Consider the following 18,033-nt stretch of genomic DNA (forward strand, 5'->3'; position numbering starts at 1 on the left):
TAAACATATTTATTTCATTTAGTCCTCAGCTACTATGCCTGGTATTTACCTATAAATAGTTTTCAAATTAAAAAGGCAAGTGTTTTAGATCTTAGAGCTAAACAATGTCACGTAAGAACTCACAGAACTGGTATTGGAGCCTATGAGATGCGCTGATAACTGTCCCAGAGTTAGAACATCTAACCATTTAGAGACCGTAAAAATGATGTATTTCAAACCCTGTCACTTTGAATCAATTTAGTATCAATATATTTGCTCCACTCAGTGCGGAAATAGTGATTTTTTTTTTTTTTTTTTAAAGAGGAGTGCATGTCAATTTTGGCACATGCACTAAAAAAAGGCCAACTCTTTGGGGAAGAATTTACTTCTGGTAAGTAAAACTGTAGTTCAAACCTATTAAGTTGGGGTGCCTGAACAATTATACCCATATTCTAATGACAACCCTTAATGCTGTAACAACAGCCTTCCCCCTTGCTATCATGTGTTGGATTTTTTTCTATGACAAACACACTATCATTTGGGAAAGTCAAGTTCTCCTGGAATCAAGTAAAAACACAGATCTCTTTTACATTGTTAATCTCCATTTATAAATGGCCTCTCAAAGCCCGCCCCGGTAGAGTTTGAGACTGATCATTTCTGAATTTAAAGTCGTCCAATTTCATGCTACGAACTGGGATAAAGAGGCACTGCCCTAAAGGTAAAGGACTGTGTTTCTGTTTTGTTTTTAACCAGGCTCCACGCCCAGTGTGGGGCTTGAACTCACAACCCTGATATTAAGAGTTGTGCGCACTACCGACTGAGCCAGCCAGGCGCCCCTAAAGGATTGTGTTTGAAAGAAATCACAGCGTTCAGTTAGGCCACAATAGTTACGACATGATTATACAGTTTGTAAAAGATCCATACAGCTGTTTACCTAACTAGGGACAAGTTTGCTATATATCATTAGCATATTCGTTAGAAAAAGTAATGCAACTTGAACTTGAAACAACTTTTTTTTTTTTTTTTTTTAAACTTTAAGGCAGCTTTGAGGTGAAAGTATGAGGCTGAAATTACTGGTAAAAATTGGGTTTCGGAACTGCAGTTATGTACGGATTTCGATTATCCGTGCTACCGTTTTCTCCATACCCTCTAAGAAACTTAACGTTAGATATGTTAACTTGTTCTACTATCTTCAGTCCAGAAGCTTTTACAGGCAAGTCTGAGCTTACCTATTACCCATGAGTTTTAGAAGTGTAGACAGTGAGGGGCGCCTGGGTGGCTCAGTCGGTTAAGCGTCCGACTTCGGCTCAGGTCATGATCTCGCGGTCCGTGAGTTCGAGCCCTGCGTCGGGCTCTGGGCTGACAGCTCAGAGCCTGGAGCCTGCTTCAGATTCTGTGTCTCCCTCTCTCTCTGCCCCTCCCCTGCTCACGCTTTGTCTCTCTCTGTCTCTCAATAATAAACAAACGTTAAAAAACAATGTAAAAGATGTAGACAGCGAGGCCACCAAATCCGCCTTCCAATAAACCATAGAAGCAAAGCATACAGTTTTCTACCCAATATTAACCGTTTCTACTTTATTATAACAGTTCTTCACCCAGTGTGTGCGTGCTTTATTTTAGAATTATAAAACTCTGTGTTTTGCACATTCGCATTTAAGGCTCATCTTTGAGCACCTCTCTTGGGTATCAAGAGAAGTGCCCCTTTGATGAGCGTAGGCAAATCGGAAGAATGGAAATGCCATAGCTACCCAGAACTGATGTTTGTTTTTGTAAAACATCGTTAAAAAATGATCACATCCACGAGAGGGAACGTTTTTAGGAATCCTAGCAAGTTCACTCTTTATCGGACATCCAGTGGACCTCCCTTGTCTGTAACCATTTTTCTGTTCCTGCTGTTCCTTCACCGCTCCCTTTCCTCTACATCAGAATATAAACCGTGAATTTGTATTTTTAAGTTCTCAAAGCTGAGGACAGCTGGAATATTAAACGGGACTTGTTTTTGTGTGTGTGAGAGATACACACAGGTGGCCCAGCATCAGTGGAATGATAAACAACCAACCGGCACATTTAGAACATTGCACACACAGTGGTGACTCACCAGTGTTAAGTGACAAAGCACAGATCTGCCTTCGAGCCGTTTTAAACAAGAGCTTAAGAAGTCAGACCTGAGCCAACAACGGAAAGAAATGTTTACTCTGTCAGAAATAACTGGAATGTCACCTTGAATGCTCTCGCAAGGTTCTATCAGTAACCAAAGGCATTCTTAACAAAGCCTCCTTCATCAGTCTATGGGGTGGGTTTCTATAAACTTTGGAAATATGCTCATGCTGGATTATTAGTATCTTCAATCCACAAACATTAATTGAGCACCTAAAACATGTCCGAGGCTACGCCAAGTACCCGACATAACGGGACGAACAATGCCTCAAACGGTGGCTCTCAACCCTGGCGGCCTCTCAGGATCAATCTCCGTTGGCCTCCCCCCGGGAGGCATGAGTCGGGGTGTCTGGGACTGGCCACCTGCAGCTTCTCACAGCTCCCCAGCCGAGTGGAGACGAGACCCTTAGGTCCTGGGATCTCCCATTCCCTCAGAGAAAACCCCACGCCACAATAACAGTGCAGGAGCAAGACACAGAAATGCTGTGACGTCCCAAGTCCTCCAAACGCTGGGGTGGCGGACTGCACAGGGAGGGGACGAGGGACAAGGAAGCCTTCACCAGTGACGTGACACTAACATCCTTCAGGATTCTACGTAGCCAGAGTGAGCCAACGCTTCTTGAACAAGCGCGCGGGGCTGGCTGTTCTCGACGGCACCACTAACAATCATTGGAGGCCAGTGTGATCACACTCATGGTGCCAATGAGGAAACTGAGGCACGGGAAGGCCAGGGACTCACTGAAAAATCACAAAACTTGTAAGTGGTAGTGGTAGGATCTGAACCCAGACGCTCTGCCTCCAACACGACATAACTTCCGAGGGAAAGAACGTAATGGATTTCGATGATTTTTAAACTGTAAGAATCCAACAACCACGTGTCAAGAAGAACCACCCCTCAGATAGCCGTGGTGACTAAGACCCTTGAAGACAGAGTGGGAGCTTATCATTCCCTTGTCTGACACCATGGCTCCTATTCTTCTGGAGGTTTCACAGCACCGTGAACGTTTCACTTTCCTTCGAGTTGACCGTAGAAGAGACTCAAAGACAACAACACCACAGAGACGCAATTTCTCCTCTGTTGAATCCCACCTGAGCCCCGGGGACACTGTATGAGCTACAGTGACCTGCCTATTAGGGCACATCTCTGTAACGTCAGGGGCACCGGTGACTCTCCTGCCCACCCTTGAACTCTACCTTTCAAGTATCCAGGATGTCAGACGTGAGCCATAAGCAACAGACCCAGCGGGCATTTAACGGATTGGCCATTCCAGCCCAAACGCTCTGAGGGGCTGTGCCCACTAACACACACATTACCTGTGCCAGCTGGCCAGGCTCACAGTTCTTACAAGGACCCCTGACATTCTGAAATGTACCAAACGAGCCCTATTTTAGCTAAATACCTTCACATCTACGATGCAAACGAGGCAGACGAGACTTTGAGAGATAAAACTTTCACGACAAATTTTAGCAAATAAAGCAAAAACGTAATAGGCTAGAAATTACCACGTTATTCAAAAAAAGGTAACGACAAGATAGTTCTCTATTAATTTCATTTAAATTTTTTTTTTCAACGTTTTTTATTTTTATTTTTTGGGACAGAGAGAGACAGAGCATGAACGGGGGAGGGGCAGAGAGAGAGAGGGAGACACAGAATCGGAAACAGGCTCCAGGCTCCGAGCCATCAGCCCAGAGCCCGACGCGGGGCTCGAACCCAAGGACCGCGAGATCGTGACCTGGCTGAAGTCGGACGCTTAACCGACTGCGCCACCCAGGCGCCCCTCTATTAATTTCATTTAAACATTCAAAGAAACATTCTCAGATCACATCACTCGGATGTACGAGGAAGATATGATTTTTTTGAGTTTCAGTATTACGGTTTTAACTCAAGATGTTTTCTCGTGAGTGTTCTTCTCCCCTCCCTTCGTTATACTTTCCTGGAACCCCCAGTTGAATGCATACCCACACTTGTGCAAACCATCCCGGGTCTTCTGTTTCTTTTTTGGGACATTTATATCCTCTGAAGAGTCCAGAGTACCGAGCACACAGGAGACCCTCTTGAAAACCCCTTTTAGAGTAGACACTGAATGGGGACGGGTGAAATCCTCTAGAAGTTCTGACCACTGCTTAACCAGGAGCCTATCCTGCTGGCTGAGTCCTGAGTGAAAAGACTCCCATCCATCAGAGAGGCACAGGAGGCAAGAAACTGTGACTCCCACTTCCTCTCTGCTGCCTCCTGGCCACACAGCCTGTGCCAAATTATCTACCTCCCTTGACGGTGAGGCTAGTCATACCGTGCTTGCCGAGAAGCAAGAAGCTGGTCCAGAAGATTTTACAAGGGTTTTTTCCTAGCTCCTAACGACGACGCGTCTTTGAACCAAACCTTTCGTAATCGCATACACACAACACAGTTTGGGATTAAACACGGAACTTCCTTAGAAGGTACTGTGGAAAAGGTATGTGATAAACCTGGCAGGAATCCTCTCATTTTAGCGAGTTAAAAAGATTCCATTTTTTCGCCCTCGCTGAGTACTGCTATCTATGTTCCTATCGGCTTACAAAGAACCTCCGGGGCTGCGTCTCTTACCTTTTGACTTCCTGTCATGGTAGGACCTCCCTCGATAATGGGGGGTTTCCAAGTAGAGATTCTCAAGGTCTTCTCGCCACGATTCTGGATTGAAGTGCTTCAGCAGGTCCTCCACGGTATCGAATTCTGCGACTGTTTTGTCCAGAGCGTCCGCAGTGAGAGTGGGGTCCGTTACTGATGGAGAGTGATAGGATACCCCCTAGGAGTGACACACAGCTCAGTGTACTCAGAAAAAGTCCAGTGCTATGAAATACAACGGTCACGCAACTACACGGGAGGAACATCGACAGGCTTTTGATCCTAAGACGTTATGTGCGTAAATATCACGTGAAAGTGCTCTGCCAGAGTCTTGAATGACACCAACTGACTGGGAAGTGAGAGTCATTCACAGTTTTCCAAATCACAACCAGGGAGGTTATAAAATTTCTAGTTCATCTGAAATATCATCATTACGAAGGTATTGACTAAATGGCAAGATCAAAACGACACCATCCCATTTCTTGGTTCAAGGTCCCAAATCATCCATGTTGGCATCAACAAACAACGATTACGATTTCAATTCTGAACTCCTTCATGGCAACTTTGGCAGAATCCATTCTATTCCCCCATGTTTAGCCTCCATGTCTCCCCTGCACAGGTCACCTGGCATGACAGGGGTTGTGTGAGCGGGGTTTGAATGTCCTCTGGAGACAATCTGATACACTGTGGTACTTTAGCCAGGTTATTTACTGTCAACAAGGATAGTTAGTCTTCACCAAGACTGGGAGATTCTCACGGGAAGCACACATATATATTTTTAAAGTGCTGTTGCTTGCTAGTGATCCCAGCTGTCGTTAAAATATTCTCAGAAATACTCTTTAAATAGGGACTACAACATCACGGGGAGTCTGGAAGAGATCACGCATTTTGCCATGGGTTATGTCCCCACAGAAGTTTCCAAGCACTTACTTCACTAACCCTTGTATAATCTAGAGGCAAATGAGCCATGATTCAAACATCTCTGTAAAGATTCATGACCCATTAACAGGGAGATAGAGAGCACAGAGTCTCAACTGGTCTCAAAGTGTCTTTAAAGAAATTGCCAGACAAATAAGGCGCCTCAAGGGCAAACATCTCCTATCACTTCTGGAAAAGGGGAAATAACAAAAACCTTCCGGGTAATGTTGTCTCTTTTTAGCCAGTCAAGGAAGGTCCAAGGTGTGTCAACAATGATGAATGACCGCCTGCCTCCAGAGGAATGGTGGTCCCTCTTCAGCAAGACTAAGGGGTCTTGTAAAAGCACCAACCTGCCCCTGGTGCATCTTAGGAGCGGTTTTCAAATAGGTCCTGTAGCGGAAAGGGGGTGGGGGGAGGTGGAGTTTGGGGAACAGGCAGCGAGACCTGAGCTCCGCTGGTGAAGGTAGGAAGCCAGCTCTCTAATCCAGGTGTGTGTGTGTGTGTGTGTGTGTGTGTGTGTGCGTGCACGCGCGCGCTCATGTGGGTGTGCGTATGAGTGGGTACGTGTGCATGCGTGTGTGCATGTGTGTGTGCATGCGTATGTGTGTCTGCTACAAACTGCATCCCGGCTATGCCACATCATTCCTGTTTCCATCCCTCCTGGCGTCAGGTGCTAGAGTCGGATATTATGCTTCCGTGTCAAAATTTCAAATTCCCATCCAACTTTGTATTATCTGAATAAACTCCAGTCTACCCGGCTCATATTCACCAGGTGATTTACATTTAGCCTTGCATCACGATCATGTGGGTCTAAGATCCAAAAATTCAAAAAGAGCTGGCCACATTGGGGTACAGGGCAGCATATAAAAGCTTTGAAATTAAAACACCTCCCTCTTTTCTGAAACCAAAGCGGGAACACGAATGAAGCCATGCTCATGCACGTGGAAGGAAGCTTCTTACGATGGATCTGGGGGGCTCCGGGCAAAACGTTTCCTGGGCTTGCTCCTGACTGTGCCGAGAGCTTGTGTGTCCCTAGACATCACTTCAGGAGAAAGCCCTGGGTGGGGGCTCTTAGTCCCTGAGGGGGATGGGAATCTAATATCTCCCAACATTAGTCTGAAAAGCAAGTCTGAACAAACCGTAGGTAAAATGTGAAACCGTCCTCGTGTGACAGAAACACCAGGTTAGGAAATGAGGTGAAAGACGACTAGATGACCTCATAAACCCACTGGAACATTTGTATTTCTGGGGTAATCGTTTAAAACTTATTTTTATGGGAGAGAACTCACTGGGTATGCCCCCTCTCCGTGGCACCGTAGATCTGATTTCATTACAACCGGATGACTTTAAAATGTTACCGATTTATAAAAAAGAGAAAAATGCCCTGAAAATCATAAGCCATTCGAGAAACACAAAATATGGCTTATACAAAGTTCATGGCGGGTCCCAGCGTCCTTACTCCTATTCCAGAGGGTTCTTGAGAACCAGAATGCTGAGGGACACAACTCTGGGTCCCTGCTATTTCCAGAGGGCTGAGCAGCACCTGGCCTTGGAACTGGGCCCAGAAAAGTGACCAGGGGATGCGGACCCAGCAGTGAGCTTCTGGAGATCCTACCGATGGACGGCACAATCTTGCTCTCAAGAGGACCCAGGTTATCCTGAATTCGCTAAGGGTCCCTGAAGCATGTAAGCTTCCGCACTTGGGGCAGGAATGTCTACACCGCTCCGAGCCATCACATGTACGATGCCGGAGAAGCCAGAGGACTTGACAGAACAGCCTGCTGGGGCCCGGGGGCAAAAGCGGCCGCCGGCATCCTCTTGGAATTGCCAGTCCCAGAACGCCACCCGGCCAAGCTCTCCACCGAGCCTGCTCCCAGGACTAAGGTATCACCTGCCGCGGTTCCATTTTCGCCTGCCTGACAATGACTCCTGCACTTCGCTAGGTTCAGAGTGTGCGTTCGGGATTACCACAAACAAATAAAACACTCTCGATATCGCCATTAGCAGCCTCACCGACCTCCTGAATGGGTCATGTTCTAGTCCAATGGACACGCCAAGTGACCGAAAGAGCCACAGAATCCACAGCTAAGGAAATCCTGCCGTCTGAAGGAAGGTTCTCAAAAATCCCCCAGAGAGCAAGGGATAGCCCATCACATGAAAAAAGAATCAACTCTGACTCGGCCGCACGGACCCAGCTGAGAGCCACGGGCAGGCTTTGGCCACGCTTTTGTGCCGCCAATCAACACCTGCATTTATGACCTTGTAGTTTACCGCTACATGGGTGCTACTCACAGGACTGGCGAAAACAAGGTCTGTTCTTTCCGAACAAAGGGAAGTGGCTTCCAGAGGAATGACTACATTCGCGGGGAAGAACATGGGGGTGTGGACCGCGTTAGAGTTTCAGGGCGGGTTATGTTTTATTTCCCAGTCAGAGGGCACATGCCTGGTTTGCACTTAAGCTACCTTGCTGTAAACACTGGGATTTCTCACATCTGAAAAGATCCCTGAAAAGGCGAAGGTTCCAAGCGTCTCCTGGATTCTCCAGAAACACTCTGGCAAAATTCCCCACTTGAGCCTACGCCACGGACCAGTCTGATGTGTCTGCTCTGCCTGGACGCTCCTCTAGCTGGAACCTTCCTCTCTGAAATGGATAGATACTGACGTCCTTGTCCGTGCCTTGTTCCTGCAGTGGGTACTGGGGTTTCCTGGCGCGTGGCATCGCCCGCTATAATCTACGTGAAATGGTAGAGCTCATCGCGACCGCAACATAGCTTCTGGTGAAGCTAACAGATCCTTCTACAGCTGGAGCTGTTCTGGGCTTGACCTTAGCTTCCCCATCAGTTTTGTTTTTTTTTTTTTTGTTTTTTTTCTGGCAACAGAAAACTAAATTACTCACGGAGATAGAGCTAGTGACGGACTCCCAGTTGGTCTCTGAGGCTGCTGCGGGTTGGAAATCTTCCTAGAAGGCAAGAAACATCCATGTGAGTCCATCAGACCTCTGTTTCGTTCATTAAGTGCACAGTTCAGTATCTCAGCCATCTAAAGCTTCTTCCAACTAAGTGACAACAGAAATGAGGGTACCGTCTTGCCGGACAGGTCACCATTTGTCTTAGGCACCTCTCCTCAGGAACCCTTCTCATTCAAGACACGGACATTTATGGACATAATGCATACAGTCACATTCACTCGTAAGGGCTGGTGAAATGGAAAACGTGCAGACAGGAGTTCAGATTTTAATTCCGTCACCTGCAGGCTGTGTGACCTCAGGCAATCTACTTAACCTCTCCGATCCTTCTCTTCCTCATCTGTAAAAGGCTGGTGCGGGATGCTCCAAGAAGAGGGTAGTTTTGAGAGCTGCATGCACTAATTATGTAATTATAACTCACACTTAATAAGGTGCCTCATAAAGAGTAATAATAGTGATTATCAGTATTGTTTATCTGATTTGAACTCGGTTCTGCATCATGTTCAATCCTGCCGACTGAGCTGGTCTACGGTATCAGCGATCTTTCCAAAGATAAATTAACCGACAACGGGCCATTCCTGACTCTATCAAGAAATGTCAGGCAGAACGGCAGGGGAAGGAAATGGCCGTGGAGTGACAAAGTGCTACCCGAGGAAAGAAGGTAATGGGCAGACCCGAGACAGTTATCTCAGAGAAACCTCAAAGGGTTGGTGACAACAATGGATCTCGGAGAAAGAAACTTCTCCTAAAAGACAAATGGGTCTCCAATTGGTGACTGTCTTGCTAATTACTCTAGCAGCAGTAACTGTAAAAAACAGAGTGGGAAGGAAAGCTGATTCTACCATTTTTACACGTCACAGACGGTTTCTTGAACCTGCTAAAATAAAGCGAGTCAGGTGAGGTCTCCCAGTCAGACCAGAGAGTATGTGAAGATGATGTTGAGGAAAATTCTGATACTCAAATCTGCCGGCTTATTTACCCAAGTATACTTACTGAACGAGAGCTAAGTATCAGGTCTAAATTTCATTAACATTTTGAGGAGCTAGAAGTGCACGTGTCAACTGCTCATGATGAGACTGGCTTATGTATAAATGCCCGTGTTAGAAAAATTTAGTTGTTTACTAAGAGAGAACTAAGTCAAGCGTGGGGTTCAAGGAATGAACATCTATAAAAACTGGCTAGATGTCATTATTCTGGTCTCAACTTCAGGAAACATGAGACAGAAAGAGAAATTGGGTCTCTGCACTCTGCAAGACAGGATTCTCATAAAAAGGACATGGAGATCCCACAGGAAACGGATGCATGCAAACAAATGAAGGTTGGTATTTATGGAAGTCTTCCGAGCAGGTGAGCAGGTGACGTTGGGCAAGAGAGACAACAGCTTCTCCATGTCTTGAAGGGGCTCCTGGTGGGAGGACAGATACCAGGTAGGATAAGTACCTGAGCAACCCTCACATCATGGGATTTTCATTTTCATTCATTCATTCAATATTTGCTAATCACCAATTATGTGATACATTCTAAGCAGAGGGTAGAATCACGGAACTAAGAAACGACACCCTCCCTCCAGGATGTCAAAAGGTAAACACATAAACGAACAGGTAAGTAACATGTGCAATAAACTCATGTGGGGCCTGAGAAGAAGTGGGCTTAGAAAAATCTGACCCAAGAAGGTGACTCTTGAGCTGAGTCTTATAGACTCAGGTAAGTAGATAAGGGAGGAGGGCGTCACTTGTAAGAAAGGTGGGGTACAACACTCAAGGAGAGACTGATGTCTAGACAAGGGTGAGGAACATACACAGAAAAATTTGTTCCTGGGGAAAGTTAATGAGTCCTGTTGGGCATGTTTGAGGTGCCCATGCAACATCCAGGTAGAGATGTTGAGGAGGCCATTTGCTAAATGAGAGTGGGCCATGTGAGGGAGACCAGGACTTTGGAGAGAGACTTGAGAGTCACCAGCACAAAAATCCAGTGATGGGCTATGTTGACCATGCATGAAAATCACAAGAGTGACAATCTTAAAATCTTGTAGCTGGAAAGAAGTTTACTGTTATCTAGCGCAATCTTTTCATTTTAATGATCAGAAAACCAATTCTCAGAGACATAAACGGCATGGGTGTGCTCCATAGCATGCGGCCAACTTATTGCAAAGCTAGGAGCACTAGAACTCGTTTCTAAGTACGACCTGGGTGATGATCTTTCACATCATTGTAGCTGGCTTGGACGAAACAGTGTCCAAAGGGAAGTTAAAAGAAAAACAGGAGAGGCATAGAGCAGAATTTGGTGGAAGCTTCTATGGGGATACCCTGTGAGGTATTCTTAGTTAGATTTTATATCTATACTTGCTAAATTCTGTGACTTCAATTTACTTCACTTTCTTGCATAGGTATATGGTAAAAATGTTCTGCTAAGCACTTTTTAAATATAAAGTGTCTTTATGCCCACACACCTAGACATATACTACACAAAAACACTGTTCTCTTCTTTACTGTCTGGGCTACAGGATTCCAGCTAAAAACTTTAACATGTAAAAATGACAGAGGATTTCATTAACCTCCAGATAAAAAGTAAATTTATCTTCTCTTAGCAACATGATTATGAGACACTTAAAAGAAACCAACCTTCTTTTAGGTTATTTCAAAATTTGCCATTAATTATAAATGGCATATTTAACATGAGCTTATAAAAAGGAAAAATGCCTCTCCAAGGAATAAAATGTAGAACCTATGAATTTTAGAGCTGAAAGGTCAGTCTTGGCAGGGGAAGGAACATAACCATTTGCTGTCTAAATCGATCCTTAACATGATGATCTCCTCCACCATAATCTCCCAAGGCCGGGCTTCTCAGTCGCTAGCTTTCTCCAGGCTACACTGTCTCCAGAGCCCAGAGTCTGTACTCCACAGGATGGCCACGGTGGCCTTGTCTTTTGCCACCTTACTGAAAAATAACTGACATATAACGCCATGTAGGTTTAAGGTGTACAAAAGGATGATCTGATACGTGTATATGTTGCTGGATGGTTACCACGAGAAGGGTGGTTAACACACTGAGGGCCTCACATAATTAAAATTGTGTGTGGGTGTGTGTAGTGAGACTATTTGAGAATACTCTCTCTTGGCGACTCTCAAGTATATAATACAGCATCGTTAATTACATCAGTATGCTGTGCATTAGACCCCTAGACTTTATTCACCTTATAATGGGAAGTTCGTGCCTTTGGGCCAACAACTGCCCGCTTCCCTACTTTCTTGACCCTGGAAACCACCACATGACTTTATTTCTGTGAGTTTGGCTTTCTTTTAATCTTAAAAAACATTTTAAGGAACCTCTGTGCCCAACGTGGGGCTCAAGTTCACGACCCAAGCCCAAGAGTTGCACGCTCCTCCAATTGAGACAGCCCTTTTTTTTTTTAAAGTATGCATATAAGTGAGATTTATACAGTTTTGTCTTTTTCTACCTGACTTACTTTACTCAGCCTAGTGTCCTCAAGGCCCATGTGTGTTGTCTCAAATGCAGGATTTCCTTCTGCCTCATGGCTGAATATATACATCTCACATCTTCTTTACCCATTCCTCTGCCAGTGGGCACCGGGTTGTTTCCACATCTTGGCCGTTGTGAATAATGCTGCAGCGCACGTGGAGGGTGAAGGTACCTCCTCAATACCGTGATTTAGTTTCTTTCGATTGTATAACTACAAGCGGGATTGCCGGGTCGTATGATAGGCTTTTAATTTCTTGAGGAACCTCCCTACTGTTCTCCACAGTGGCTGGACCAGTCTGCATTCGCACCAGCAGTGCACTAAGGTTCCATTTGTCCACATCCTCACCAACATCTGTCACCTCTTGTCTTTTGCATACTAGTCATTCTAACAGGTGTGACGTGATACCTAATTGTGCTTACGATGTTCATTCCCCTGCTGGTTAGTAATGGTGAGCATCTTTTCATGTCCCTGTTGAGCATTTATAGGTCTTCTTTGGAAGAGAAATGTCTCTTCAGGTCCTCTTCCCATTGTTAAATCAGATATTTATTTATTTATTTATTTATTTTTTATTTATTTAATTTTTGCTATTGAGTTACATGAGTTCCTTAGATATTTTGGATGTTAATCTCTTTTCAGATATGTGGTTTGCAAATACTTTCTCCCATCCCATAGGCTGCCTCTTCATTCTTCTGTTTCTTTTGCTGTGTAGAAGCTTTTATAGTTTGAGGTAGTCTCACCTCTTAGTCATTGCCTTTGCTTTTGATATCATCTCCAAAGAAAATCATCACCACGACCAATGTCTAGGAGCTTTTCCCTTATGCTTTCTTGTAGGAGTTTTCCAGTTTCAGGTCTTACATTTAACTTGACTCTATTTTGAGTTAGTGTTTGTGAGTGGTGTTAAGATACGGGTCCAACTACATTCTTTTACATTTGAGTATCCAGTTTTCCCAACACCATTTCTTGAACCGAGTACCTTTCCCCATCAAGTATTTTTAGCTACTCTGTGAAAAATTAGCTAACTGTAGATGGATGGGTTTATTTCTGGGCTATTTGACTCTATTGGTATCTTTTAAACGTGGAGATCAACTCACTTCTCTCTTCTGCTTAAATCCCTCCAACGGCTTTCCACTGTACTTGGGATCTGGTCTTGTACAAGGTGGCCCCTGCTTGCCTCATCCGCAGCGTCTCTCTCTGATTTGAGGTTCCACGTTTCCCACATACTCCACTCCCACCAAAATGGCCTCTTACCATCTTTCAAATAACACTCTGGGGGTCTTCCCTTAGGTCAAAATCTGCTGCTGTTCCCTACATCTGGGATGCACTTTCTGCAAGTGTTACAGGGACTGGCTCCTCATTATTTTATGCTCAGGTAGCACATCTGTAGAGAAGCCTCCTTGAACATTTTAGTTAAGATACCCCCACTCTTGGCCACTCAAGCCACTTCATTTGCTTCATTTTCTTTCAAGCATTTACGACAGTCTGAAATGGTGTTGTATTTGGTTTTCTGTTCATTATCTCTTTCCCCAGCTAGAGTACACGCTCTAGAATGGCAGGGAGCTGATCTCTTCTGTGCTCTATGCCAAATTCTTAGCGGAGTTTTGGGTACATGCTCCAATGTCACTGGGCCCCAGGGTACATTCAGGGATGACGTCCGTCCGCTTCCCCGGCCGCCCCGTCCGGGCAAAGCAGCACTTTCCAGTCAGAGCCCGTTCTGATCAGCTGTGCCTGTGTCACACTGCCTGCTGCATATTTTTAGTATCATCCTGTGCAGACAGCTTGCTTTTGCAAGCTCCAGGCTAACACGAGACGAACTCCTCTACTGTGGGGTCTCTTGGCAGAGCAGTGCCTTTGGCATTACTTAAATGCTAAAATAGAACCAACAGTGAATCATCACTTAAAATGTATCACAACGGTCCAGCCTACAAAAACACGTCTCTGTCCTTTGGGACAACAAATTGGGATTCGTGCTTTAGAAGCCGTGTCCCAGCCTTCCAAGGAGAGGGAACTATCGGTTGGCTCTAAGAGGTAGGTACCAATTCAGCCCTTCGTTTCCTTACCTCCTGCGGCTCCCCTGGAGTCTGTTTCATCCCAAAAGGAAGGAGATGCTATTTCGGCTACTTGGTTCCCTCAGTCCCTGCAGGGACAGCCGTGGGTGACTCACTGAGATGCAATCTAGGGGTCCAAGCCCTCCCTGGACCGAAGAGCAAACGGCAGTCCCGAGAGCCAGAGGGACTGTCCAGCACCTCTGAGCTAATCACGACTGCAGTCAGGACGGCAGTCCAAGAAGCTATTGATCTCCGAGCCGCATGCTTTCCAAGCCGCCCAGCGATGGCACGCGTCATCCTGTTGGCACCACCTGAGTCTACGAAGAATTCATTTATGGCATCACAAATAACTTATTCTCAGTTTACGTCCTCACGTTATAATACTTCAGGACCACATTCTGGCAGTGAAACTCATTATTTGGGATTTTGAAATGAAACCCGCTCCCTTAAGACTCTATTTGGAGTAGTTTTGAAAACATGGACATGATTCTGAGATCCGTATTTTTTAAATGGCTTGGTTCCGAAAGATTGATTTGTGTGAGAAAACAGTTACGTACTAGGAAGTTGGGGAGGTATGTAAAAACAAAAACTTAAAAGTATACGAAAACATAGATGGGTATTTGTATAACTGCAGTGTGGAAGAGATATAATCCTAAGCATGAGCGTGAAAGTGAGAAAGCGTAAAAGTCGATACACCTCACGCATACGAAACGTTGCACAAATCCAAAAATACCAACACAAAATTGAAAGCAGATATACTTGTACCAGACATAACAGAGAAACAGTTAATATCCTTACATGAAATCGTTACATCCTTAAAATGAAACGAGTTCTTATATATGAAAGGTTGTGAGAGTATGCTTCATATCATACAAATCTGCTAGAAAAATGTACCGATAGCTTATGGAAGCACGACTGAAAATACATTCACAACAATACTGACATTGTTGGCACTAAATGTTGCTTGCTTTCTTCTTCCTTTTGTCTCCTTATGTGTCCTAAAATGTTCACAATACATACCTACTTTTAATAAGAGAACGATACATTTCTGAAACAACAATGCAATGGATTGCAGCGTGTGTGAGCACTTACCTCTAAAAGCCTTATGTTATATTATTAGATTGAATAGTGTTACCCATGTATTCTCTGGTGGAAAACAGAAGCATCTTCGGTAGAGATAATTCTCATCAGTTACGACAGAGAACTGTTCAAAGTGGGACAATAAAGAAGTGTTCTAAAATTATGACATTTGGTTCCACCTAAAATGTGGCTAATGCAACACCAACTTTTGATGATATAAAAACGGCCAGGGAAACAGGCAGGGAGCCATCAGCTCAGGGCCGGACAGGCGTCCGTCCAGCTCCGTGTGAGGACGGCTGACTCACAGGCTGGAGACCAATCGAGCCGCAAGTCCGATAACACTACAGGCCATGGGTACTCTCACCGATCATCTTCACCATCAAAGACTGAGACATGATTGGGAACTTCATTCCAGCCAGGACATGGCCGGATAACCCTTCCTGGCCATCGGTCACCCTGGGGTCATCCCAGAGCGAGGTGGTATATTCCACGTGGACACGGGGAACGTCCCCTCCCTCGCCCACCAAGGCGACCAGTCACGGAAGGCCGGCAGCGGGTGTCCACGTGAGTCCCCGTCCTGAACCTTGACAGTGGATCTGGGAACAAGCGTCTTTGGAGACAGCTCTCGGCAGGCCAGGACTCTAGCCTGGAAGATAACTGGCTGTACCACCTGTTCCCGGATCTCACAGGGGACGGCTGTTCACTCTCAGCCTGGGTGGCTACACTGTATGTGAGTAGATGAGCCATAACCGGTTCACTGCTTGGGAGGATGATTTCTTCCGCCTCTTAGAGCAAAAAATACATGCTTACTTGGAGATTTTAAACAGCTTTCAGCCAAAACAATGCTTAACTTACCAAGGATGACTTATTTGGGGAAAGTTTTGGAGGACATTTGTCAGGGCATTTTCTTTTATTGTGAAAATTTTTCTTGGGTGTGAGGTTTCATATTTCCTCCTCAGAGACGCAGAACACAGAACTCCCTCTCCTAACTCTGTCTGTGCTTCTTGGGTAAGTGCGTGCGTAGAGGTCTTTCTTTCGAAATGTGAAAGAAACAGAGGGATTTGTCTGGATTCACAAAACGGTAACAAACAAATACACTATCACAATTTATTCCTTAAGTGATTCTTCATTTGTTCGTCACGCTCTGTTCATGACCCACTGAGGAAAATCAAATAAAGCTAAGATTGGAGGCTGTGCCCTGAGATGACTCTATGGGAAAGCTGTTTTAGAAGAAAGACTTCTGAGACTTTAGTACATGAATTTCTGGCACACAGCGCCATCAGTGCGCATGCAAATAATGACACGTCCATGACTCAACGTCTAGGGGAACAGAATAAAACAAAAATGAAAATCCTTAGGTTCAATCCTAGTCTGTGATCCAACCAATCCTTTACAAGTGTATCTCATTATATGCTCATCATCGAATCAGCTCTTTTCTAAGTAATATGGGAAAGGCCAGCTTTTATTGGCAACAACATCTAGTACAAGTGTATCGAGAGTTCAAGAATCAATAATTAACAAGAATCAAGGAGCGTATTTCAAAGTTAGAGAATTGGCCTGTGAAATTATTAACATAACTTCTTAGAGCTCTGAGAAGTCCTGGGTATGAGTCATCTGCTACTGGAAATAAAATGTTAATAAAATAAATAATCTTTAATAACAAATATCCCCCACAGATAGGACACACTTGCAGCTTTCCACTAATTCAAGAGTTGGTTTCACAACTTTTTAACCATATTATAATTTCTACTTTTTAGAGAGAGAGAGTGTACGAGGGTGGAGAGACACAGAGGGAGAGAAAGGGGGGGAGGGAGAGAGGGAGAGAGGGGGAGAGGGAGAGAGAGAGAGCGAGAGAATCTCAAGGAGGCTCCATGCTTACCACAGAGCCTGACACAGAGCTCAATCCTATACCCATTACTGACAATACAGTAAAATGGTTTAATTTAGATCTAGGATTCATCAACAAATCATCCATGAAACTTTGATGCCAATGTCCAAGTATTCTTTTTAAAGTCATTTTTCCTCCTATGTTGTAAGACCAGGTACTTTCTATATCTGATTTCTTTAGACCGGACTTAGCGTGGCGAGCTATTACAACAAGATGAGCAAAGATTAGACCAAACTCAAGTGCAATGGCCAAAGAGGAAAGGCTTCAGCAGGCAGCGAAGAAGACATCAACTCAGAGAGGGCGTCATGGGGACCACAATACAAAGCTAGAGAAGGGTGCAGGTGTGTTTGTAGACCGAGAGTGAATCTACCGTGATAGAAAACGATGAACAGCCTCCAGTTAGTGCTTGTGTACCATGGCCAGATGAAAACATAATGAGCCTCGAGAGGAGAGATGGGCGGGCTAGAAGCTTGGTGAAATTAACTCTGTGTTACCCAAACAAGGACAAAATGCAACTCCGCTCATAGCTTTCGCTGTGCTTGGTACGGACCAAATGATAAACGAACATTTAATTTTCATCTAGAAAGATCCTGCCAGAGGTCTTTCTTCAACGTGTTGCTGGAGAGCTAGGTGCACATTTCAATTTGGTTAACGGTTCTTGTGAACACGATCAAGTTGTTTGGTATTAAGAAAGCTCCACGACTCATCACTCTGCAGTGACAGCCGCCTTTTATGGAGCACCGATCACACGCCGGGCACTGTATGAAACGCTTTGAGTACATCATGCCATCCATCATTTCTGCAGCTTTAGGACATGAGGAAGCGGGGACACAGGATGTGGACGGAACCTGTCCTGGAAGAGGGTCTGCGGGGACCGGGACCCCAGGCTGCAGCTACCTGGACCCCAGGCTGACCCAC

At 45.0% G+C, this 18,033-nt stretch overlaps 1 protein-coding gene across 4 annotated transcripts in view; it reads right to left on the minus strand.

Annotated features, from left to right (window-relative positions):
• Positions 1-18,033, minus strand: part of PDGFD (platelet derived growth factor D) — a 225,560-nt gene that overhangs the window by 18,907 nt on the left and 188,620 nt on the right. For all 4 annotated transcript variants that reach the window (XM_030331540.1, XM_030331538.1, XM_030331539.1 and 1 more), the window contains exons 4-5: positions 8,553-8,615; positions 4,721-4,919 (exon numbers count right to left, since the gene is read on the minus strand). In XM_030331540.1, the coding sequence (XP_030187400.1) occupies positions 4,721-4,919; positions 8,553-8,615 (262 nt within the window). The remainder of the gene's footprint in view (positions 1-4,720; positions 4,920-8,552; positions 8,616-18,033) is intronic.

Source organism: Lynx canadensis, chromosome D1, assembly GCF_007474595.2.
Source record: "Lynx canadensis isolate LIC74 chromosome D1, mLynCan4.pri.v2, whole genome shotgun sequence".
Lineage (NCBI taxonomy): Eukaryota > Metazoa > Chordata > Mammalia > Carnivora > Felidae > Lynx > Lynx canadensis.